General features: G+C 40.6%; 1 protein-coding gene across 1 annotated transcript in view; it reads right to left on the bottom strand.

The window, feature by feature from the left end:
- The window catches only part of pcca (propionyl-CoA carboxylase subunit alpha), a 123,533-nt gene extending 97,502 nt beyond the window's left edge, over positions 1-26,031 (bottom strand). Inside the window, exons 1-7 of the mRNA XM_036541260.1 lie at positions 25,975-26,031; positions 25,724-25,787; positions 24,196-24,273; positions 22,427-22,474; positions 22,268-22,336; positions 11,029-11,142; positions 8,490-8,543 (exon numbers count right to left, since the gene is read on the bottom strand). Coding sequence (XP_036397153.1) covers positions 8,490-8,543; positions 11,029-11,142; positions 22,268-22,336; positions 22,427-22,474; positions 24,196-24,273; positions 25,724-25,777 — 417 coding nt within the window. The 5' untranslated portion in view covers positions 25,778-25,787; positions 25,975-26,031. The remainder of the gene's footprint in view (positions 1-8,489; positions 8,544-11,028; positions 11,143-22,267; positions 22,337-22,426; positions 22,475-24,195; positions 24,274-25,723; positions 25,788-25,974) is intronic.
- Positions 26,032-26,423: the final 392 nt, after the last annotated feature.

Raw genomic sequence — 26,423 nt, 5'->3', positions numbered from 1 at the left:
ACCTGGGAGAAACCACATTGTTCCTCTCTCCTTGTACACAGCACTCTCTGCTTTTCACTGCAACAGGAAGCAGGGGCTGGCCCAAAAAGAATCCGGGCAGGACAGGATTTTTAAACCAAAAATTGCTACTAAAAAAAAATACAAACAACAGAAAAAAAACACTCTGTTGAATGAAGTAGCTCACCTGTTGTAGAGACAGGAGCAAAGGGGGGGGGGCTTTTGTTTGAATTAACCTGACATTTTCATACACGTTAAAGGCAATAATTACGGAAACAGCTGGAAACACTGAGAACAGCATGCAAAGCTAAAAGCACGGTTGCTTTTTGATTTCTATTTGTTCTGTGGAGAAAAATGGCCACCAATTCAACGGAACTGAAATTTACCACTGTAGAGGGGACAGGTTGCCTTTTCAGGTTTTCCCCCTTTTTGTGTTTATTTCACACATACAAATTGAACTAAAAACAGATCATAACACACGTTAATGTTGTGACATGAACGAAAACACGTGAATACAAACAAAAGTAGGTGAGAATTGTGTAGAGTCTGATAAATAACCCAGTGATGGGGCAAAAAAAACTCCCAAATGGAAAAAAATGCTTTAAAAACAAATACTACCTTGCCAAAAAAAAATTCACCAGATATATGTGGCTGAAGATACCATGCTTAACATCAGACATTGTGCAACACTGGAAATGCAACACTTATCACTCCCTACAGCAACCAGGACTCACTCATGTAAAGGCTGGTACACACACTATAATTTTAGTCTTAATTTAGCTTTTTAAATTTCCCTTTCCGGGCTCGCAGGTGGCTCAGTGGTTAGGCTGTTTGTCTTTAAAAAAAGTTGAGCATTACAGCCCAGGTGTGACGCCAGCCATGTCACCAGCTGACAAAACCATAGCAGCAGAAGAACTGGCTTCAGAGACAGAGGTGGGTTTATCAGCAGAGATTTCCTTGTCTTGCTGCTCTCAGGCACCCCGCAGCTCATCAGGTTACTAGGATGATGTCAGCGAAGCCGCAACCATCCTCCAGTCAGTGCTTACTTTGCAGTAACGTGTGAGCCGGCTTGTAGTGTGAAAAACAGACACTGCAGGCATGCGGATGTGTCAGAGGATTGCATTTGCTATCCCCAGTGCTCCTGTGCAAGTGCTTGAAGTGTCACAGTGAGATGAGTCTGACATGTGATCGGAGATTGCAATTTGGGATGAAAAAGGAGAAACATGCATCATGAAAAAGTTAAAAAAAAAAATACAAATGGAAAAATAACAAATAATATCACAACGTACAAAACTATGGAATAAGCTAGGCAAAATATAGTTAAAAGCATACATAGACGTCACTGGCTTGACTACTTGTACTGTGGAAAAATGCTTGGTTTGACAAGACAGAAGAGTTGGTGGGGCAACAGAAGGATTGAAAATAATGCAATAGAATTGGTATTCAAAATAATGCAACAGAGGTTCATGAAGTCATGAAGCTTCATGAAGTCAACTGCTTGGCAGAAGACTGAAGAGCTCAAACTGGCTTCCTTCTGGGAACAGGGTGGGTATATCGGCAGGGGTTTCTCATCTGTTCTCTCTCAGGCACACTGCAATTTATCAGGCAGCTGCAAACTGCTCCGACAATATCATCAGCGTTGTGCCTATCGTTCAACGAGGGTCCATACACTACAGCGCCTTGTTGGTTACATGCGACTGCATTTGTTTTGCCACAGTGCACAATTAGAGAAGTCTACAACTGTATACAATTGCCGATTACAAAAAAGGTTGCATAAAGGGGAAAAAGTGTATAAGAGAAACCAAAAACTTGAAAGTTAATTTTGAACTTTTCACTAATCAAGATTCAAGCAAAGACTCACTAGGAGGGCCCATTGGGAAGATGCCAGTAGATGTAATATGTTTCATGTAACATGTTTCATCCAGTTGACAATGTCAAAGCAATAACAGAGGTGGTCATACTCCTGAAAACTGTCAAAGAGCCAGCCCTTCATTGTGCTGCCATACAGTCTGGATTCTGGACAACACTGCAGACTATTTCAGTGTCTGGCCCTCCACAAAACCATATAAACCCATGTACTGCTCTCAGATCAGTTTGCCTGAAAGGACAGCCAGGGTGGTTCTGTGAGAAAATAAAGCCCAGAGGAAGTGTTTGACTGCAAGTGCCAAATGTGTATTAACTCAGCCTTGTAAAGGCTGACTGCTTGGAATGTGCTGGTGTCTAATTCCTGGTCATATCCATTGTCAAGTACCTGGTATTTTCCAGAAGATGTAAAATTTCAAGCTCCAGTTAGTAATCTGTCAAATTATTATCATACAGTAAATAAATTCACCTGTACAGAAAACGGCTCTGGGTGTCCTTTTGTATCCCATTACATCATATTGTTTGACACAGAAATACAACAATGTGTACACACAACATATTTGATCACACTATACCAACATCTCTGGTAAATCCTGCCAAAGTCTGGCATTCACCAAGCATTTGGGAAAGTACTTTTCTCCTTTATTAACTAATAATTCTTTAAGCCAATGACCCAGTGATTTTCCACTTGTGAATACTTTCCACAGCATTAACCATTTGAGAAATCCGCTTTTAAAAATCAAAACTAAGCCAGCCATTCTCATAATATTTGGAGGACTACTAATCTCAGAACTTCAGGAAGATAAAGTGCAGAACACAAAACATTACTGGGCCATGACGCTGCTGGAGCGACTGACTTAAAATGCCAATGTTCTGAACTTTTGTCTGCTACAGTATGTGACACTATTACAGGCCGTAGAGCTGTGAGCGCCTTGCAAATGGGTTTTGAGGAACTAACTGCACTCACTTCCTGACTAGCAGTAAGCACTGGTCTTAGACTGGAATTGAAGTTTACATCACACTCTCTTAATTACCTTATTCAAAAGTAGGAAATGCTTCTATCCTGGCTAGACTTACAGTGGCAATTTGGACAGGTGTGGATCCTAATCAAGCTGGTGTCTGGGTCATGGGTCTAGAATTAAAACAATTAAACCCCCTAACTGGTCCTTCCCAGGGCCAGCTCTTGGGCTGATCAGTAAATGTTCACACCTGGAGTTTAACCTGCTTTTCTCTTTCCGTGCCAAGGAGCTGGAATCCACTAAATTACCCCACAAGTAGAAGCATCCCACTGCCCGCTTTAATCCACTGGTATGGAGGCTCATTATTTTAACTAGCGCCTCAACTCTGCCACTGCGACTAGCAGGTGAGAGAGATCTTTAGCAGCCAAATAAATCACGGGTGGCATGGAGGAGGAAAAAAAACGCTGTAATTAAAATGCCAGCACGGATAAATAATCTATAAATCTCGTCTCACTCTACACGCTCTTTAAAATGCCAACAGAGATGGCGTTCCTTGTGTGTTGGAGGACTAGGTGTTGCCTTTATGGTACTGAAAGAGCATAGTGAGGGGATAGTTCATACAAATGAACTTCAGACAAATCTTCAAAGCATTATCTTTGCATACATGAAGGGGGAGTGAAACATTTAGGTAGAATTATGTTCATTTTTATCCCTAAACAACATTCATATTCCAGTTTAAAAAGGGAATTCAAGCAAAACACCAAACACTCAAAACTCATTTGTGCTAGCATCTGTTGTTTGGAAGTATGAAAAAATTAGAAGAAAAATGAAAAGAATTTATTCTTTTTCAAGCATGCCTCCTCCCCCTTGCTTTCTTTTAAATGATTGAATTACTTGCCAGAACACATTTTCTGTTTTGCTGTTTGATGGCGTATTGCTTCTTATTTATTGCATCTTTTACTGGAATTAAGCATCAGTCTGTAAATACTACGCTAAACTCAAAGTGCATTTGTACAAGAACTGAACACAGGCCTCAGTGTCAAACTACTAGCAAGGTGTTGCTGTAAACATCTTGATCAGCGCACGTGATAGGCAGATCGGTCTGGAACCTGTCAGCGGAGGTCGAGCCCGACCCAGCGGTTCCTCACTCCTCCTCCTCGCATCAAGCACACGCAACATGAAACGAGACTGCAGGCCATCAGGGACAGAGCACTCTGTGATCTTCAGGATGAAGCTATGGGACGCGATAAGTAGACATACTCAATGTCAAATCCTGGAGCTTTCATCTGTTCCTAACGCATTTAATTTGCTTAATGACACATCACACAGCGCAGAACAAGGCGGAGGACGACGCCACGTTCAAGACACGAGATCTTACTTTTGAGAAATGAACTGTAATGCATGGAGCCCACCGCTGCATTCACCTAGCCCAGGCAAGCCACTGGAATGTTCTTTCTGCACTTCTCGGAGTTGAATTGGAAGACCTTTGTCATGTTTGTCCTGCTAACATGAGGTGCGAAAACTACTTGCCCTACTACAGTGTACACTGAGGAAGGCGCTTATACTCCACTGAGTTTGGACAGGAGAGAGGCCTGTATTTCAAAGTGTTTGTTTTGGTTGAAGTTCCGAGAGGCACACTGTTTGTGTTGACATGTATAACAGTCCCGATCCCCCGCCAGCCCTGTGCTGCTGACCACTTTCCGTTTCCAATTTGAAATATTTGCAGAGCTAATTGTGTTTCCTTCTCGTCAGATGACCCTTTCGGTGTTTTTTTTTTCCCCTTGATGTGTGCAAATGAAGTTTTCACCCCGGCGATCACACCTTTAATTAAATTAAAACAAGGGTGTTAAAGCCGTTGATTGTCAAAACGGAGGGAAAGGGGGGTGCATACTGTGATGAATATCAATGTGTGATGAGTGAGTGGGCTGCCCCCAGCTGTCAGACAAACGAATGTGAATTTTCAGCCCCCTCCCCAACTTTCCTCCATTTATCTCTGATGATATTTTATTATCTTTTCCCTGGGTGATGCAAAAAGATAAGTGATCCGCAAAAAACAGTTTCACATTCATCTTTACTCCTTGAAGTTTTTTTTTTTTTTGGTGCCCTGCCATCCTCCCCAAAACGCACGCACGCACATATATGCCTGCCTCTTATTCCTCTGCTGGGGAATCAGGGAATCCAAGTGCATATTGTTTATATGTTCAAGTTTTAAGTGGTATAGCAGTGATGGTTAGGCTGACATAGTACTGAGATACATTTACCATTTAACTTTTAACACTTCCATATCATACTAAAACCTCTGTTCAAGCTAACCACAATGAGATTTGTTCTTAAACACACACATAAACACATTTTAGTAGGTGTCACATTCTTAATGTCTTATACATCATTCTTCACATTTTACCAACTCATAATACAATGCAATGTCAGAAATAAAAATTACAATATTAACTATAGTAAATTTATACATAATTTTTAAACCGCTTGCATTGCTCCTCAAAGTTACAGTGTATTGCATTTAGGCTGAACACAGGTTGAAAAACATCTGTTTGGATACTATATATATATATACTATAATCTGATTCCCTGTATAATGTCGGTCTTTCTTCCTGTGACAATATAGAATAAATTAATTAGTTATTTAATTCATACAGAATCCAGGAATCAACAAATAAACAACTAAATGAACACATTGATATATAAATGTCAAAACGAGTCTGCAACTTAAAAATGAAAGAATCATATGAAATCGAAAAATCAACTATTTTATAAATGTATTTGTTCATTCTATTTATTCATTCTTTCAACGGCATATTCTATTTCTGTGTGTTTCATTTCGTTCTAAAAAAAAAATACAAATGAGCAGTGCCAGGTTGGGGGTCACAGTTGATACCTTCTCAGGAAAAAAATGCTAGATTCAGCTGCCGAGACTGTGGTAAAACTAAAAAAAAGCTAACACACTTTTTTCTGTTCATGGGATGTCCACAGCAGGTTCATGACTTACTCATCGATTATTCATCGTGAACATTCTCTGACACCACGGAGTGGGCCGGCGATTAGGTGAGTATTAATGGAAGGCAAGATGTTTAAAATGTTCACTTTGGGATATCCTCTGTCACTACTCAGCATCTACCACCCATGGCATTCTATTACAGATCTGTTCTAGAGGAAACACCCTGCACAAATAAGATGCAATTAATGCAGTTCTATGAAAGACTTGACTGAGAGGTAAAGTGCCACACAAATTGGCATTTAGTTGTCTGTCCTTGAAAGCATTTTTTTTAAAGTTAAAGTTCTTAATTAAGCCAGAAGTAACAATATACATTATCCAAAGGTGAATGAGCTGGCTAGTTAGTTATATAGTTATCATTGTTTCTTACAAACAGCTAGCTAATTATTACATTTCTAGGCAGCTAAATAGCCAGCAAGTAAGTTACTTTATCCAGCAGCTAGGTACAATTGGCAGCTATGGAGCTGTGTGTTATGGCTTATGGAAAAAAGCTGCTAATATTATTTGGCTGGACTAGCTTGCTAGCTACAGAAGCACATAAGATCCAGCTTTACTAGCTAGTTATTTAGATTTACCTTTTAGCTAGTAACCACCCAACTTGTTTCATCTGTCAGTCAATTTATACCCTAGCAACCTTTTTTTCCTGCCTGGTAAGACATCAGCCAATCAACTCCACTTGTCTGACTGGCCTAATAGACTAATAGTGCACTCACTGGAGCCTTAATTGACACCTATTAATTTGTATGTCATCAAAGGAAAATACATGTATCTAAAAAAAACAGGGTCTTAAATACCCAGCCTTGTGCTGATGGCTATAATAAATTAATGAACAGAAAAATACAAACATAAAAGAGTAACAGTAATATAGAAGTATAAGCACAACAATCTGCGTTCATTATGTTTTCATTCTTGTAATGAATTGCATTTTAAATGTACTTATTTGTACTTTTAATTGTTGGTGGCATGTTAATTTATTTAATCATTCTTTACAATTAAAATAGTAAAATAGCCATTTCAACCAACTGTAGCACACACAGTTAGAATGAATGAATAAAAATGAATGTATTATGTAGCATATGTGAAACTTGGGTATGTGTCATGATGTATGTAAGTAAAGCTCCTCTGCCCACACCCCACTTTCTCCTCCTTTCCACCTCCCCACTGTCAACACATCTTCCTCATGTCAAGAGAGATTGAGAGCACTGCTCTGATGTTAAACCGTTGTTTCAATCATTATTCTCCTTTTCCTGCACTACATATTGATTTTAATGAGGACAACTTGCTAATCCAAATAAACACCATGTCAGCAACCCACTCAAGCTAACCAAAATATTAGCACAGCATGATATGTTGAGTGAGCCACAGGGCTACTGGGCGACCGATGGGTTTGACCTCTGAGGGAGAAGTGGTGTGGGGGGGGGGGTGTCTCGGAGGCATAACCCCCAGACAGCACTCGCTCCATCACAGCGCTCAAGGGGACGGCAAGCAGCAAAGAGACACGAGCGATGGGACATGCCTTTTTGGACTACAACATCACTCAGCCACAACTGACCACCTCAACCTAAGAGCTGGCAGAAAGCCAAATACACGGGCTCACACACCAGCACAGCCAGAGGTTTATTGACGTGGGCGCTCATGTAGTATCAAATTCGGGTTTGGATACAGAGACTTCGGCCCTCTGGACGGTTTCAGTGGGGGCGGGGAGTGGTGGTGGTGGGGGCCGCTTCGATTCCCCCAGCACACTGCACAAGAGGAGGAGCTCAGCACAGCATGGGCAAGGGAGCGACAGCACAGGTTTTAAGGTCATGCTAATTGCCGTGCACCACCACCATGTCGTCACTAGCTCTGACTGCATTCAAAGCATGGTGCAGGTGTTCTGTGGCCTTTAAACCTTTAATTAAATATCACTGCAAAGGTTAATGCAGGGAGTCAGGTACAACATCCACTATTCAGCTTGGACCCAACCGAAACAGCTTGAAAACAGCGGAGTTCCACATCTTCAGAAGATACAGAAGCTTCATTCGGTTATTTTAAATGATTACGTATCTTTTATAATTAGGTAAAAGCACTATGCTTTTACACAAGCTTGAGCTTACACTGATAGGTTCCAGCTGACATTTTATAAAAGACAGTTGAAGTATGAAAAACAGTAGAAAGGAAAACATTTAATTCAGTGACACAGTCTGAGTGGAATACAACGTGAGGACTGAGGCATCTGTATGATTTAAACCTATTCCATTAAAAGCTACATATAAAGTCAATTTGCCACCTCCTGTATAACCTAACAGACAGCCGGAGAGACCCCTTGATAATTAGTGCCATCTGTCATATTATAATAATGTTGCGGAAAATGCAAACTGTACAGGTGCACTTCATATCTTTCAACGCTGCCTTCTCTCCACAGACTGCAGAATTATTTCATTCCTGACATGTCACGGATAAAGTGCAATTAAATAAATAACAAGAAATATCGGGTGAATTTGCCACAAAGCACATACATGTGACAAAACTGGCTTGCCTCATGACTTTTATAACTCTTGTTTTCAACTGTCAATTTTTCCATCTTTCCTGACAGACCCCCCCCCCCAGCCCTCCACCAAACACTCACAAGCGTGCACATTCTACAACCCAAATGTAGATTTAGCATGAATGACACTCACCAATCTCTTAGCAAATTCCTTATTTTCAGACAAGAAACCATATCCTGGGTGTACCTTTAAAAGAAAAAGGAAAGAAAAATCACTAAAACTACCACATTCAGAATACTGATGTTAGTTAGAAGTTAAAAATTTACTCAACAAAAGTTCCATTTGAACAAGGCAAGCACTGGGTATAATAGTATTTCAGTTCTGAGGATCATAATGAAAATGATAAGAATTACAAAATGAGATTGGAGTATACATCTACTAACAAAAGGAAGCCGAGACTGAGCTGACATTGCATTTTGGGACAACACTTGCTGAACTGAAGTGCAGTAACTGACAGGCACTGTTTTGTTTTTTCCTAACAGAATAACAGCTGATACCTTTGGCTTGTTTTAGCTTTAACTGGGTTCTTATCAGGCAACTGGGCCATGTGGTCTTTAAAAAACCCACTCTCCCTAATTATGTATTTTTGTTGAAGTAAAATGTGGAAAAATTGAAAAATGTTGAGAGGAAATTAGCTAGCAAGCTACAGGGTTAGTCTACAGAGTAGCCCTAACAGAAGGTTTACAATTTGAATATCTAGAGTTATAATGTAGGTAGCTAGTTTGACGTCTATATATTACCAATACATTTTTCAAGATGTAGCCTATAAAAATACACAGTTAACTGTGTGACATCCCCAAAATATAATTGATGTTTCAAATAAAACATTCATAATGTCCTTCCACATCAAGATGTTATTCGCTGAATGGGAGAACCTTTTATTTTACTCACTAGAGTCCTCTCCGCATGTTTACTTGCTAACAACAAGTGAAAAAAGACCAAACATTACTTAAGGCAAAAGACATAACTGTGCAAGGGGATATTAAATGTAATAAGTTGAACCACTTTTCCCCTGAGCTACCATAGCTAGCCAGCTAAGCAGATGGGAATTATTTTTAGCTAACTATCAAGAAGGTGTACTGGTTGCTAGTTGTTGTTCTCCTTGAGAGGTGGGCTGGAAATGATGTAGACATCTGATATCCTTCAATAGCTAATTGCACCTCAGATTTATTAAGGAGATGCAGTTCATTTGTGGATGGACCCATGATCGACCTACAGGTCAACCAAATGGAAAGAAGCCATAAGAGTGAAGAAATGATGATTGATGGCATCTAATGTTTGCATATAGGATATGCATATTCGCTAATACACATACTCATTCTCTTTTTTCCCTTTCCTCAAAGGGACATTTAGTAATCATTCATTTAATTGCAACCTTTATCTTTTTATACAAAAATTCAGTTGTTTCAGTCATAAGATTATTCAAAAATTGAGGAATTTCCCAATAGAAATCAGCTTAAACCTAAGTCCCAGCCAATTCCAAGGGGGGGTGTTCTTTGTTAACATATACTTTGACACTGAGCAGACAACAAAAATATAATTTGGTTATTCATATACTATCAACCAAATAAACTATAAACCAAAAATGTAAATATAACATGAACTACCACATTACAGCATAATGTTACTGATCAAGTAATCAAGTGGAAGCCATATACTCGATAATAACTTCCAGACCTGTCCAAAACTCCTGTTTCAACACTTGTTTCTAATTGCAGTGATTTATTATTCCTACAGCGTTTTGTTTATCTACGCATTACCACTGTGGAAGTCTTAGTTCAACTAATTTCATATTCATCAAGAACATGAAAGCCTGGAAGAGTCAATTTTTCATACCATATTTCTGCCTGCCAGTATAATCTCAGTTAACACAAGTCCATTCCAATTCTCTCATGCACCGAACTGCCCCCTATGGCGTTTTTGTTGTTTCTTGTTTTGTTAAATAATGTATTCCTCCTTGGATGGCTCCAATAAAATATACCTTTCCAGATACAAATACAAGCTTCCTTACTGATACTTGCAAAAATAAAACACATTAAATGAATTAAATCAAATATGCTACATAAATAATCTTCACCTTCAAGTGTGTTTTGGCATATTTACTCATATATTTAACATAGACATAGCCAAGTACACTGACGCTACGTTGTCCTCAGTTTTCTGTGATCTCTTGTCCTTCAACACCTGGACCTCAAACCTCTTTTGTGTGGCAGATTTAAACCCCAGGCAGGCAAATAACTCTCCCTCTAAAGATCTAACACCCAGCAAATAACTCCTACATTCTCTTGTACTGTTGGTTCCCTTTTGTGTCTGAGTTTGGCTCCCCCCCCCCCCCCCCCCCCCCCTCCTCTCTCTCATATTCTGCAGTGGCTCAAATTTGAGCAGAGGCCGGAGCTGCTCCCCGTCGGGCGGGCTGAATCCAGCAGCCACCTGCAGCAGCTGCCACCTCCACAGCCAGGCACCACCAGGACCCTTTGATATCCGTGCGCCCGCCGCCCCAGCCGCATCTACACCCCGGCTGCCGAGGAAGCCCGGGCTAAAGCGGAATATGGCCCTCTCTCCCCCCTCCACCCCACTCCACACTTTGTTTGTCTCTCTTTATTGTGGGGGGTTTGCGCTCAGGGTGTGTTTGAGCCTCTGAGGCAGACGGGCCGCTCTCATTCATACTCACAGCTTGAGCTCCCGACTGCCTGACGGCCTCCATGATGGCGTCCATGTTGAGGTAGCTTTTGCTGGTGGGAGCGGGGCCAACACAGACAGCCTCGTCCGCCATTTTCACATGCACCTGGGAGAACACAAGAAACGCACACAAACTGGGATAAGTTTAGGATGACACAATGGGGAAAACACAGGCAGTATGTGTGTCACAAAGGGCAGATAAATATTTAACTACCAAAGGAAAATATCTGGGAGTGCCACCAGCAACCTCAATGGCAATTAGCAAAAGAGTGCTGATGATACAGCTAGAAAGAAGTCCTTCATATTGATTATTGCTTGTGTAAATGAAGATTTCCGGATACTTCTTACAATACTTTATTTTTGGATCTGTACAGTACCAGTAAATGAATTTAAAGAGGGACAGGCAATATGCTACACCCGCAGCTGGGTGTATATTCATTCATATTGAGGAACCAGCATTCACGGTGAGCTCTGAGCCAGCACCCCAGGAGGAGGAATAATTAAATGAATTGACTAAAAGGGATGTGATGAATATCCCTGCACGGCATCAGGTCAAAACCATGCATGAATTAAAGCTGGGCCTTAAGAGTTCAGTATCATTTCACTTAAACTGGAGAAAACAGGGGGGGGACACATTCCAGCCAGCACTTCACCTCTTGCATTTAGGCCAACTTCTCATCAGCCAATTTAATTCAGGAATTAGGCTAGTTTTGCAAATCTTCTCCATGTCAGTGAAGTGCATGAATACACACTTATGGAGCCAATTATTTACAAGGAAATATTTGCAATATAAATCAAAATAGCTCCCAAAGAAGAAATTACTACAATTTATTAAGAGAGGGAAATAATAAACAGCAGTATTATGCAATACAGAGAGATCTGTCTCTATCATTTCAATTTTAATGGAAACTTCAATTTCGCTTTGCATGTTCTTCTTCTAAATTTTCAGCTACAGGGCTATTCTGTGAACAGCGGAGTTGACTGGTGTTAAAGCATGTGCATTGACCAATATGTCCCTACACTGTGTGATGGCCTAAGACTATTGATGCAGGCACCTCAACTAGCGCCTGTCTTACACACAAACACACACACACACACACACACACACACACACACGCGTCTGACGAGCGTGTGCTAGCAGAACTTCAGCTAATTAAGTGACAGACAATTGCACTCAAGGGAGAAATTCCTGGGAATTACTATCAACAACTGGATCAACACTGTGGGGAAGGAGAGGCGTTTATGGGCCAGTTGTTCAGCACTTTGCTTTTTCGCGAAGGTGCTAAAATGAGCCAGTGCTTCCCCTTTTTACACTTCCGCAATATCAAAATAGTCTAGGAAATGTTCCAACTGGGAGTCATATGGCATTCTTCCTCAGGTTTTCAGAATTCATGGGAGTCAAAGTGGATGAAAGAACAGAAAGAAGAAAGAACAGTTTATCCTATTGGGTCTCTTCAATTAGATTAATTTACAAAGTTCTACTGGTTACTATACAGTCATCACAAATATCACCACTAACAACTGCTAACATGAACAAATTCTGAGGTACTGACTGCAGGTACATCACAAATATATTTGACATCATGCACAATTGTTTGCTACTGTATGTAGTTTATGTTTTGCAGTTAAGAATACCCACTGAATGCAATGAAGGATTTTTCTGGGGGGAGGGAGGCTATATTCAAATAATAAATTCAAAAAATAATTTAAGGAAGATTAACGTTAAATACAGATGTGAAATTGTAAATATAAAAATAAAACATTCATTCAACGTGTGCACCTACCCAACTCAATAACATTAGGACCAAAGGCATACAAACAAAAAGTTAAAATATCTAAAATAGTGAGGTACTTTTTTAGGACACAAAACAGTGCATACTGTGCCTTACACTTCATAAAATGAAACGCATTACTTTTCAATTAAGATTATTGGCTATTATTACAGAAGAACAGATTTCCACAAGAACAATATGGCTTTCCGACTACCTTTTGAAATTCTATCCTCGGAGGAAAAGCTTACAGCTGGTGTGTACAGCCCGAAAAGTTACAAAAAGGCAAGTAATTATATTTAGTACAATGGAATCCACTTGACAGCATTGACATAATAGTTTAAACGTATTTGAAACGAGACATGCATGTTCAAGATTCCACGAGCCAGGATTTTTATCATTAAAAAAGACATAGATCATTACATGAAGCTTTTCTAGAACAGGAACGAGATGGAATGAGTTCCACAGACTCTCAGGGTTTCTCCTTAGATGTGCCCATGCCTATTAAAAAAAGGAGTAGCCTCTTTTTTCAGAAACTGTTACTGTTCTGTATGGTTTATGGCCCCTTGCTTCATAAGCACCCACCAAAAAATCTCAAAATTTTGATCAGGATTGTGGGCTACATGAACTTATTTCACAACCATTCTGTGAACAACAGAGTTCACGGTCTTTGATAACCTTCAGAACTGAAACCAGTTTTTAATGCAGGCCACCTAAACTAAAAAAGAGAAGTTTGACAAGATCCAGCAAAGCTAAAAAAAAAAAAATCCATCTGAATCTATCAATGACTAGCACCCAGAGAGAATTCCCACTCTCTCTGGGTGCTCCTAATTTTCCAGAATATCAATAGAGGACTTGTTATGGGTAAAAACAGTATGTTATTCAAATATCTAATATCATTTTCTTTTTGCTGTACATTGAATTTAATTCTAAATTAATCAAAAGATTGCACTTTGATGTTACTACCTAGGAGATCATTTACAGGCATTGTGTCAAACTAGCTGTTGATTTTCAGTTAATATAATCTAATTCATTAGGAGAGGTACACACTGCTTGTCACTCATTACAAATTGGTTGTGTGGTTACTTTTTCCTCCTGATTAGTTATTTCTGAATGTCATCTTGTCTCATTTATTTACCACATTAAATTAGAAGTACTACACTGTGGAAAATTTGTGTTAAGATTTAATTAATATCCCTCAAACTATGGCGGGTTGCGTCAGTTCAGTCAGCAATGGTGCACACCTGATGAACTTCAACTGTACAAATTTCAGAGTGCATGAATTTCACTTTTTACACTTTTACACTGTTAAAGGTAGCCTACAGACACAGACAGTAACTTGTTCATATTTGGTCATGCTTAATTCACCATCATGAGATAGTTATTGCAGTGAAAAACATACCAATTTTCTCTACAGTAAAGCATCAACAGGATACGCATCCAATGTGAACCATTTCAGAGGTAATCTAATACTATAATGACTGAAACATGGATAATAGGTATTTAAATTACTTTACTATACATTTTTTATTTATAATGCACATGGTATTTTAATTAATCCTCTTGTCTCATTCCTGTGAATGGAATGGGGAATTATTTGCAGGTCCATTGCTGCATCACTTCATGACATTTATGATAACTTGACCGTCACTTGTAAGAAGACCTCTTGTTCTGACAAAAATCTATTTTCTACATGCAAGAAAATATTTAAAAGATCTAGGTATTTAAAAAGTCATAACATATTTGAGGTCTCCAGCATTTTGTCATTTTCATTATTATCTTCTTTTAATGATATGTTGGAACCAACATCATGCTGTATCAAAAAAGTTTCATGGAATTTGGGGCAAATATTGTATAAAAGATAATTACATATTGCCCAGATCTTCATATTTTAGGAGAATTCATTGTTTTGCTTAAGCCTGTACCAGTATAAAACAGCCAGAATATTTATAAACATGGTCTAAGGATGCTGGTCATGCAACATTCTCACCCCTTTGGTTATTAATGTCCATTGGACACACTACTGGTTAAAAGCTGTCCATAAAATCCACTTAAAAATGGATTTTGTCAGGAGAATGGAATTATGATTCTGGAGAATGAGTCCTGCTCTCCTAACAACAGATGCAGAGGGAGGGTTTTCAGAAGGAGCGCAGTTAATACAAGTCTTCAGAGGAGAACACCCAACGATTACTGACAGCAATGACATGAAAGCCTCCTGAACAAGTCTCAATGTGAACAGACAGCGGCACCCAAAAAAAATTAAATTAACACACTGAGCAATTCCGCACAAGAAAGATCAGCTTTTACGGAACATTCTGATAACAAGGAGAGCGGGGAAAATCCACGCTCTTTGAGAAATTATGCTGTGTGGAGCCCCAGGAATAAATAAAAACGTTTCTGCTGCCACGCTGCCACAGACAGCAACATCATGAGGTTTCTTTGAAGGCGACGGCACAGAGCCATGCTCCTATGACATGGTGCTGATCCTGTGTTCAGGCTCCGCTATCAAAGCAGGAGAGTGACCCTTTCTTCTGTACGGTGTACACAGCAAGGTCTTCAAATAAGAACTCTGAACTGAAAAATTCTGGGCCGCGCATTAGCGAATCATGACAGAGATCAAATATAACGTTACACGCGACACAGACGTGACAAAAATGTGAATACGTGATCTGCCAGGCTTCCGGCAGCAGGCCGATAAACAAGATGAAATCATAAAACGTACATCTGGTTAGGTCGCCAGCTACCGCACGAGCCATGCAGTTGCCCTCTGAGTAGTTTGGCTAACCACCATAACCCGAACGCAGCCTGGTTATTTTGCCACAAGATGTGCTCTGTAGGTGCGATAATGGCAATTATTTTCTTCAGACTCCAGTCCCTCAAATTCTTCACTCAGCCTTTTTTTCTCCATCTGTGCTGTCATCGTTCATGATGGTTTTCAGCAGGAGACATCCGTTTCTGAATTCTTAGACATCAAAGCCCGTAGGAAACAAAGCAAATGAAACGCTGCCTTCATTCAAACCATTGACTGTTGTACTTCATCCACCGTCACTAACTCTGAGTTTTAGCAAGAAAGCAAGGTTTTCATACACTGCAGACTTCACATCAGGGGATGTGTCTGCATTACAAATGATCGTAGATTGTCTGGTGATAGACCGTCTAAACACACTGCAGTTGTGTTACCTGCGTATATCAGGCATTTCCCGGCATTTAGCGCAACTTCACAGTTCAGTACCAAAAATGGCTCTGTCTATTGTCTGTGTCTGGCCCTAACCTGCAAGCACCCTCTGACTGGAATTATCTAATGGTCCCAGTAACAGCTCATGGAGATGATCATAACGCATCTGCTCTTACAAGCACTTGTACAAGCAACCACCCCATTCACAGTGTCAGAGAGGTCTTGACACATCATTAGCACAGACACAAGCCTGCTATTATCATCACTGAAAATGCAACTTAAAATGCGCTATTCAGGGTTACAGCACACCTACAGCTGCTTCCTGAAAATATTTATAATTGAACTTTTTATGTGTTTATCACATATTTTCAAACCACATTATTGGAGCTTGAGCATAGTTTTAAGTTTTTTTTAGTAAGTGAAGAAATTTTTGAAAATTAACACTCCAGAAAGTGTTAATTTAAAAGTATCACACACATACCACTTCAATCTTTTACAAGGAAGATGTATTAATACCTAGGGTGTTCAACCAAAAACATTCCCAAAATGTTGGATTCTACTTCCCCAGATAGCAACCTAGATGACTTTTAATGAGATTAGAATGACAAAATTTGCTTAAAGCCGTAACAAGTAATTTAACGCTATGGTCTGTGCTTTGAGTGTGCAATGGTCCCTTTCAGAACATAGATTAACCAAGCTGTTTACAGACTTTTAGCACACACAATACACATTCAGATATCAGAGAAGAGGAGCAATTAAACTTGGTGGTAAATGCTGCCAGACTGATTCAGAGCTCAAAAGATGCAAAAGATTGTGCACTAATTCATATATGAACAGAAAAAAGTTGGACTCAGATACAGCAGTAGCGGTGTACAGCATTTACTACACTGTTAAAGGCACAATTTTATCCCAGCAATTCCATTGCTCATACAAAAGATAGGTTTCCCTCTTTATGCAGCCAACATATTTCCATTAGAGCATAACCCAGACTGGCATTTTCCACCTCTTTTTTAAAAAAATTACACGATTTCACCAGTGCAGTGCCAATGGAGGTGCATGTTTTGTACGTTCTCTTAGGCAATGCCAAAAGAGGGCAGAGGTATAAAAAAAGTGGTTTTAAGCATGTGTGTCTTTCACTAGGTCTGTAAAGGTTAAACTGAACTGGCTGGTAACAATTCTATTACGTAGCAAATCCCTTGCTGGTGAACAGAAGCCTTGCATATTACACTGTGGAGCAGTACTTTCCCAGGAGACCCGTGAGCTCAGCAGGCTAACCTGTCAGTGCTTTTTAAAGGACTGATTGCGATCCCCCCTGTAGTTTGAGGTAAACTGACAATTTTCCGTCAGCAGGGAAGGTGGCTTTATTAGTGACAAGGGGGGAAGGGGGGTAAATACTTTGCTTTCTGCTTCATGCATGTACACTACTGCATTACCTCATCCAACCTCCAGCCTGTCCTTTGCAGCCTATCAATCTGTGCCCATGAGGACTTCTGAAAACATTCTTTTTAAAATCAGGCTGGCTGTTTCTGGCCACTGGTAACTGAATATCACTTTCCTAGAGATGTGAATTTGCCTTTCTATCAAGCTGTGGGTTTGAAACCCAGACGAGAACACCAATCATCATGATGTAAATTTTATATGTATATTAGGGTGTGAGAGTTAAGAAAAGAGGCCTGAACAGAACTCATCGGAACAGGTGAAAACCACCACATGTGGCAGAATGCTTTAGACATCATCTCTAGAACTCCCACTCCCTCCCTAGCAGCCACACTGAAATTCAGGAATGACACTGGCCAACTGGCACAGCCTAGTCCTCTTCTGTCACCTCTGGACAGGCTTATAAAGTACCTCTAATGTGTGAATGGGACCATGTGAATGGGACTGGGGCGTCCTTCGAGTTTTTGCTATGTTTTTGTTTGTAAAGTCATGATGCACATGTGTCAGCGGGCCCATTTATCACGAAAGGGTCACCTGTGGAAAAGTGTGCAGAAGTAAAAGGTTATCTGTGGTGGTTTAAAGTTGAGTTTAGCCGAGTCAAGTTCACTGTCTTGGTGAAGGCCTCCAGATGGGGGGTGTGACACTAACATTGCATCACTGAGGATGGATGAGATGCCTCTGGCTTCCATTTCCGTTTCTTGGAGAGGAACGGGATCATGTGAGGTGACAGAGCCCTTGTCACGTGCATGGACCAAATCATGGGAATGGCGGGTTTGGGGTTTGGGACTTTCTTGAGAAATGGAACTCTCTTCAAACTAAGCTTTCAAATAAAGTGGTTGACCTGCTCAGAGCAGGTTCACAAACCGACACGCCAAGTTACAGCTAGAATTTCACAGATAAGTCTCAATAAAAAAAAAACCTGATTCAGAATATGACCTACAGTGAAATTGGAAAAACAGCGCTGGGTGGATCAGCTGCAGGCTCGTGATCGAAGCCTTGTGGTGGGCCGATCTTAAAAGCAGATGAATTATTCAAAGAAACAAAAAAACAATATATACACAAGCCATTAAAAACCAGCCTGACCTTAATGAGAGGACGTTAGCGGAGGAGACCAACACCAAGTGTGAGGGTAGTTAGAAATCAGCATGGGTGCCACTTAAACCAGCCCTTGATTAACTCATCGCCTGTCCACTTGTCCTGCAGACATGTGCTAACATGCCATAATCGTCATAATTCTCATCAGCCCCCGAGTTAGCTCACCAGCCTCTTGATTAGGACTCCATTCCCAGAAGGGGCATGGTTAATGCCTAATAATTCCCCTTAGCCTCACACCACTCTGCTGCAGGCCCCTCAATTAAATACGGGTTCCCTGACGAGCACATTGAATGTGGATGGATTTTTGGTAGCCTTTGTGTTCTTCTCCTCAAAACACAGCTGTAGCAAGACAACTCACATCTCACCCCTCCACCTGGCTTCTGCCATCATTTCCTCCTGCTCAGCCCAGAAAATTAGTGCCTCTGTGACTCCATTTTTTTCTTATTTCATGCACCATCTTTCACTGAATACAGAAAAAATGGGGCACTCTACACCCCTACGTCAAACACAGCTGTAACCTGCTGTAACACGGCAGATTTCAAACACACCCCCCACCCAAACGGATTTTCAGGTTATGACAATATATCCGTCATGAATATTAATCCTTTCATGCAATTCCCCATCCTCCTGTCTCATTGTAAAAGGCTGTCAACAGTGCTTCTGATTTATTTGTTGAGAGTTGGAAGGACGGGGAAACTGAGGAGCCTCAGTCAGGGAGGGCATCCACCAGGGACCTCGCTCTCTCTGCTTCCCGCACATGAAAGCCAAGCTGGGAAGTAAACGTGCTCCTTTCCTCTCCAACGAGGCGCTGTTTACTTTCACATACGCTGCTTTAAGGGCAACGTGTTCCGGAGACATGACAAACAAGGTGTCATTCTTTAAGGTTGCTTTTTTTTGGGTACAGGGGCAGAGGTTGTCTTTTGTTCTGAAGTCAACATTCACGTTTCTGCCTTGGAAAAGGAATCACAAACATCGCACACTCGCATCAGTCTGCCTTGACGTCCATGACACTGACAATTAAAGTACTGGGTTCATGCAAAGAAAAGGGTAGGCTAATTAGCACCTGTTCAAAATAAAACACACTCCACAGCCTAGTTGAGAAATGCTACATGTTTACGAGAGGTGAGGCGGAGTGTTGGTGAGAGGACCGTGAGGATAGCGACATTGCGCTGGAAGGGCAGTGAAATGAGAGGCAGAGAGTTTTGTTTGTAAGGATTCATTAGCCTAGCACAGAGCTGCTTACAACACTCCCCTTCAGTGCATTCCACCTTTATTTAGCTCATCATTAGCTCCCAACTTTTTCAGCTGGAAACCAACAAACACAAATTACTTTGGTAACACTAAGTCACATCCGTTCCTGTCACCTTTCCCGGCAATGTGAGAGAAATTATCAATGGGTGAGCACGGTAATGTCTCAGTAAACGATGATTCGTATCAGCTAATTGTCAATCATCTGCACACTCTCATGCAAGGTGCTGCTCAAACGTATTAGTCTATCCTGAGGGCAGGAGCACAACGTGATGGGGCAACGTCAAACAACAAAAAAAATTATGGTTACTGAGGCAACCTTAACCAAATTTTTCTAGATTTTTTTCCTGAAATGTTGATCACTGGCATAGTCAGTGAACATTTCGGTGAACAAGGGAAATGGTTCCATAGAGCTGCCACCTCAGTCTGGCACAAGCTTGTGTATAGAATAAATGCATCAAAGAGGTTAATCCTTGCCCATTCACACACAACTTATGTAGTCATTTTCATTCTTAAGGAGCCACTTGGACATTTTGACTTTTTTTTACACTTATCCACTTATAGATTATCACTTATATATTATAGATATTCTTGACACTGATGAAAACGTTCATGCATCTATCTGAATAAAAATGCGTTCGCTAAAGTACCTTTTTATCCCTGACAAACACAAGAGAAGTCAACGTGTGTCTTTCACAATCAAACCACATATTAACAAGGTAGTACTTAATGTTTAATGGTCTTTAACCCACAATTTCAGTTTCACCCTTCGAGGATAACTGATGGGATCAAGTGCCCCTGGACTGACCGCCTTTAGGCCAGGAATGTGCTGTACACTTCTGCAACACTTGTCACCAAGCAACTGTGACAGAACAAAAAGACTGCAGCTGGAAAGACAGCACTGGCACCTCAGCAACCTTGTAAGCAAATACTAAATAGCGAATAATACCTATGTCATCTCTAGCCATATAGGCAAGGCGACAGGAAAACAGCATACAAATGTCTCCACCTGCATGTCGTGGGTGTGCGAGTGAGTGTGTGAGGGACAGTATGGTAGTTAATTAGCCATTCTGACTGTGCAAATGCACAAAACGCATTACATTGGTGAAACAGTAATGACAGTCATATATTCACAGTTCAGCTGTTGCTTCCTCCTAATTTTATATGAAATGAATACAAACACAACAACTATTTGAAAATCCTGTTACAAGTAGCATATTATCGCAAACTACATGATGCTAACTGATAACTTTGTTATCTCTGTACATTCTTTTCAAGGGAACTGTTTGATCATCACCAGCTCTTTTGGCTTAGAAAGCCAGCACTGCACCAGCTATAAGGGATCCAAACTTCTACTGCTGTAGGTCACTTGGACATCACTCAGGCTAGACACTTAAACAATTTGCAGCAAAAACAAATGACAAAAAAATTAAATGCCACATGCCAAAGGATTTACAAAGGAACCAGGGCCTTATCAAGACAAAGTTAGTCAAAGATGACCAGCTGACAAACCGTGAGAAAATCTGTGTACATGACATTCAATTGTATCTGCCCCCATTCACATGCTTCTGATTACAGTTTCCAGGGGTATATTCTGCTTAAGGAAAAAAAAACAAATAGATATCAGACAACTGCACTTGTGAACCCAGGCACAACTGTGAACGAGCAGGACACATTCACTCCAATAACCATCACTTTGGCCATGACCAGCCTACGTTCCCGGTACTGTCTACGTGTGGCTGGTGCTAACTGACCGCCCATTGACGAGCTCACTGACCATGAGCTGCAGCTGCTGTCAGGGGATTCCGAGCTGCCGGCTCAGGAGACCTGGTGTTCCAAGTCAATCAAATTAGCTGCTTCCAGCCCACTAGCCCAAACGCTGATGGCTCTGCCTGAATCTCACTTCCTCTGAGCTGATAGCATTGACAGAGGGATCTGAACCGCACCCCATGGGGTACGAGATATATTGATGAACCTGGTGGAAATGAGCAATGTTGTCGAATAGTCTTCAGAAAGGTATCCAAGCAAATGGAGTCAAAGAACAAGAAATACATTTTTTAATCATCAAGACACATAAACGTGAAGCATGCACATGTTTCTGATGATTTTTTTTTTAAAGCAAATAAAGCACCCCAAGGCCCAGATTCAGCTTAGCCATTATGGCATTTGTGCTTTGTACTTTTCATGAAGTGTTGGCCTACTTTTTTTCATTCCTCCTAGACTTCTGAGATTGGTGAAAGTAGTAAAAAATGTTTTCTGAGACATTAAAAAGCGTAACACTTGCCCCAATTTGTTTGTCACTGTGAAGGACAAAGTGCATTACAGTTAGATTAAATCTAGGACTATGATTGTTACACCAGCGTTTTCATCTTACTTTGATAGGACCATGGAGGGGGAGCCCGCTCTTGGGAGAACCGGTGTGTGCACTTTTGTAAGCTGGATAAGAGCATCTGCTAAATGATTAAATATAAGTGGAAGCAGACAAATAAAAATTAACCACAACTTACAGCACTGGAATCCACATCGCTGTGAACAGCAACTGTTTTGATGCCCATCTTCTTACATGTTTTCATCACCTGTGCATGGTCAAAAAAGTAAATTCGTAAATTGTGCAAACCACTTGAAAGAAATCATTTCTATGAATAAGTGTTTTGAGAGGCACCTACTCTGCAGGCAATTTCTCCTCTGTTGGCAATGAGAATTTTGTCGAAGGTCTGCAAAAGATAAACAGAAGAACAAACAATGAACAAACAATGCCTGTTGCACACCTTCCCCAGGTCTGCCTGACTGCAGAGACCACATCCCATACAAATTCACAAACTGCATTTCCTCCATAATAAAGACCCAAAGTCATTAAAAAGCAGAAAAAAACAGCGACAGCAGTTAAACCAAGAGAAGCATTGTTTTCAGCAGTGGAGTAAAACTGAGGGGCCACACCATATGCAAGGATTGTTCCCCTTGCATCCCTAAGCTCACATAAAACCCCTGGAACATCTTTAGCATGCTGTTCCTGGAGGCAGAGTCTGTTTGTTTGAAGATCAAAGCATCTGAGATGTAACATCTTGTTTATAGGGGTTGGACAAGTGATGATTTCCTTTAAAGCCAAGGAAGGCCGCATTTTTACGAAGGCCAAGGAGCTAAGGAGCTGAGGGGCGCACTCACCTCATTAGACTCGCCAAATTATTTTCCTACTGTTGTTCTCATTTTTAAAATGAAAACCCAGGGGCTTAGTACACATACATGTCAGGAGATTGACACCTGTACACTCAACTCGACTCCACTACCAGAGGTACAATCACACAGCCAATAAACATTGTTCCTGCCTATCTCATGATCCTGACCAAAGATCTGTGCTATGATTACAATGAGCTAACTGGTGCATTTCAGTATTCCGGGTGCACTTTCCAGTGTATGCTTGGATGGCCTCTGCACGGTCTTTTCGGTATCCCGTAACAGTCAGACAACAAATATACCCTTAAGTCTTCATGTAGTCATCCATTGGAAAAAAACGTGTGCTAACCGAGTAACTCAACATCATCTGCACTATCACCCCTGCTATAACCTCTCTTATAAGACAGCCATCTTCTCCAGTAATTAAAGCATCCTGGTTCATTTAAGTAGCCTAGAACTTCATTACCTAGTTCGAAGTGTGTGCAGATCTCGTTTTCTGCAATATTTTTGTTTTGTTTACAATTTATAAATAAAATATTTTGACATTAAGTACTTCAGAATTTCAGGTAAAACAAGGTATATGCATGTAATTGCTAAGAAAATTGGAGGGAAAAAATGGAGGCATGATGTACAAAAAGCTGCATTTTTTATTCATAGGGATTCTCATAGGCATTCTCAATACTTTTGGGGATACATCATGGATTCCCTCCTCTTTTCCAGTGGCTGAGACTTTAGAATCCTCAGCTTCGATTCCAAACAATCAACCATTTGCCCCCCACCCCCTACATTTGAATTTATACCTATGCAACCATCCATCCCGTGTGTGTGTGTGTGTGTGTGTATGTGTATGTGTATGTGTTATAGTTCCTCATAGACCCAATCTCAGTGCTCTTGAAGACTTAACGGAGACTTTGCTGTTCTGCATATCTAATGATAAACTATCAGTCAGCTTTTCCAATCATTTCAATATGCAACTGAACCTTACAGTATAACTGCATGAGTTACTTAAACAATACCAGCTGAATGAACACTCCAACTGAATGGGTTAGAGAGGGTTAGAAAACTTAAGCTCAAAAAATAATCTTAGAGCCATATTTGTTTCAACACTAAAATTCATGCAACAAGTGCACTACACATGCAAGATTTCCACAAAACATAAGCAACTTGCTTGAAAAAGCTTCCAAACCTTCAGGGAAAACTTGCCATGAAAAGTTCTCTTTGTGATTCTGACAACTTGATTCTCAAAATAAAACATCACACCTACCTTTTCACTGGAATCATACACGGTTGAGTATTGGGCATGGGATGCAATGACACAACATCTTGACCTGTATGTAACATGCTGAAATACAGAGAGAGAGGAATTACCACTTCATAAGAGCTAAAAAAACACTGAGTTAATTATCTGGATCTACCAATGAAAGATGGCAAACCTAGCACACAGGAGCAAGCACCTGTTGGTCTCCAATCCAAACACACAGCCACTTTGGCATATTGCACTGGTCTGGACGACACCAAGTCAATCAACATTAAATACGATTCTTGTCCAAACAAGTCCTCCGTCCTTTGCTTCACAATTCTTTTCCACCTGAGAAATAATACCATTCCAGGCTCCCACATAGGAACAGGAGAGTTACTTTGGAGGTTACAGAGGGTGTTGTGTGTCACTTTTGTCCTGAAAGGGAAGTGACCTCCCTCCACCCCTTCACAGAAAAACATTCATCTCTGTGAGAACAACAGTTCTGGAACATTAAAGACATTAAGATCTGTAGCACAGGAAGGTAAACGGGACCAAGACTTCCACATAAACAGTCCGCAGTGTATGTTTGTAGAAGGTATAATCCAAATGCCAGGCTTGTGTATGTTTGTGTGTGTGGCAGTTGCACCAGGTGAGAGTACAAACAACACAATAAACTCAATATACAATGAATTATAAATATTTAAACTGACTGTTGCGTGATAATAAAACCCTAACATAAGCAGCTAACTTGATGCCCTGCCATACTGTCCTGCCTATTTCTATGCACCCATCAGATGTGTGGAACTGGGCTAGCTGGAGGTTTAACCTGTGCAACCACTGGGTCAGTTATTATCGAACTGTAAACTACCTAGCTAGCTAACTATTTTACCTGAACAGGTTTATCGAAACTCAAAGCATCGATAAACATAGTCCGATAAAGTTATTGCTTGCTATACATCGATCTACTGAACAGCTAGCTCGATAGCTACTTATATTCCGAAAAGTAGAACCATGTAGTCTGGCTCACTTTGGAATGTCAGGTTAAAGTAGATAAATTTGCTGTATGATTAGAAACTAAACTCAGAAAAGGAAAGCCAAATTCAATTAATCGTTCCATTGTACTGCATGCTTATCAGTCAACTAGCAAGTCGCATTTCACTGCCAGCTCACCAGCAGTATCTAATCAAAATTTCTAGCTTCATGACAGTTAGCCAACCAGCTAGCTGGATGACTAACTGGCCACTATTTGACATTGACAAAGAATGCCTGGCCTAAATCGCAGAATTTACACATTTAAAATAAACGCATGATAAACACTGTACTACAACGGAACCAGCAATGCTTATTTTCCGTGTTAAATGGGCACATGTTTCAAAAGCATGCCACCAGAACTTAAAACAACTTCTTGGGTTTTGCCTTTTATTGTTTGCAACCTGCAATCAGCGAGGGAGGTGCGTGTGAATTTGTTGCTGGAATGTTTCGTTTCTCGCCATGCTGCTAACACAGACAGAACGACGCAACACTGCAGGTGTTGGTTTGCACAGCCTCTCACCTTGAATGCGTGCAAAACTCTGCGCAGAGCTGGAGTGACTCTGTAAGCCGCCATGGCTGCCGGGCTGCAGCGAGAAGCAGAAAGGTTACCTTTCAACTTGGGGAGTTGCCCCCTTTCCTCCAATCACAAGCAGCTATACTGTGCGTCAGATACGTCGCTCATTAAATAATTTAAAGTAACAATGTACTAAAATAACGACAAATATATTAAGTTAATTTGCCACATATACACGCATCGAAGCCAATTATTACAGTATAAAAGCCAATGTGCGAAGAACGATGTGTTTCTGTCTGGACTGCTCCTCATGAAACAACGACAGCAGCTTTGACCTTCACGCTCAATGTAAAAGTCTTCGGCAACATTGCCATGGAATTGTAAGACTGTTTTAACTCAATTTAGCCAACTACAGTGATGGCCAAGTCAGGGCAGAATCCCAGACCCAGTGTAACCACAATGCTCTTTGTCATTAACACTGCGCTAAAGATTTGAGCCGGTGTTACTTTTTCAGTTTCGTACACACTTTGAGTTTTGAGTCATTAAAATTAATGATAGTTGCTGCACGAAACAAAAATGTAACTCTCGCTAACATTTGTCAACCAACATTCAGAACTTATCTGTCTTGGAATATGCAGCCGTGATGGCAGGGAACGATGTGACTCTGCTGTATGATAAAGGAAGCGATCCAACCTAATGTGAAATA

This window comes from Megalops cyprinoides, chromosome 11, assembly GCF_013368585.1.
Source record: "Megalops cyprinoides isolate fMegCyp1 chromosome 11, fMegCyp1.pri, whole genome shotgun sequence".
Taxonomy (NCBI): Eukaryota; Metazoa; Chordata; class Actinopteri; order Elopiformes; family Megalopidae; genus Megalops; species Megalops cyprinoides.
This window is presented reverse-complemented; position numbering and strand designations above follow the sequence as displayed.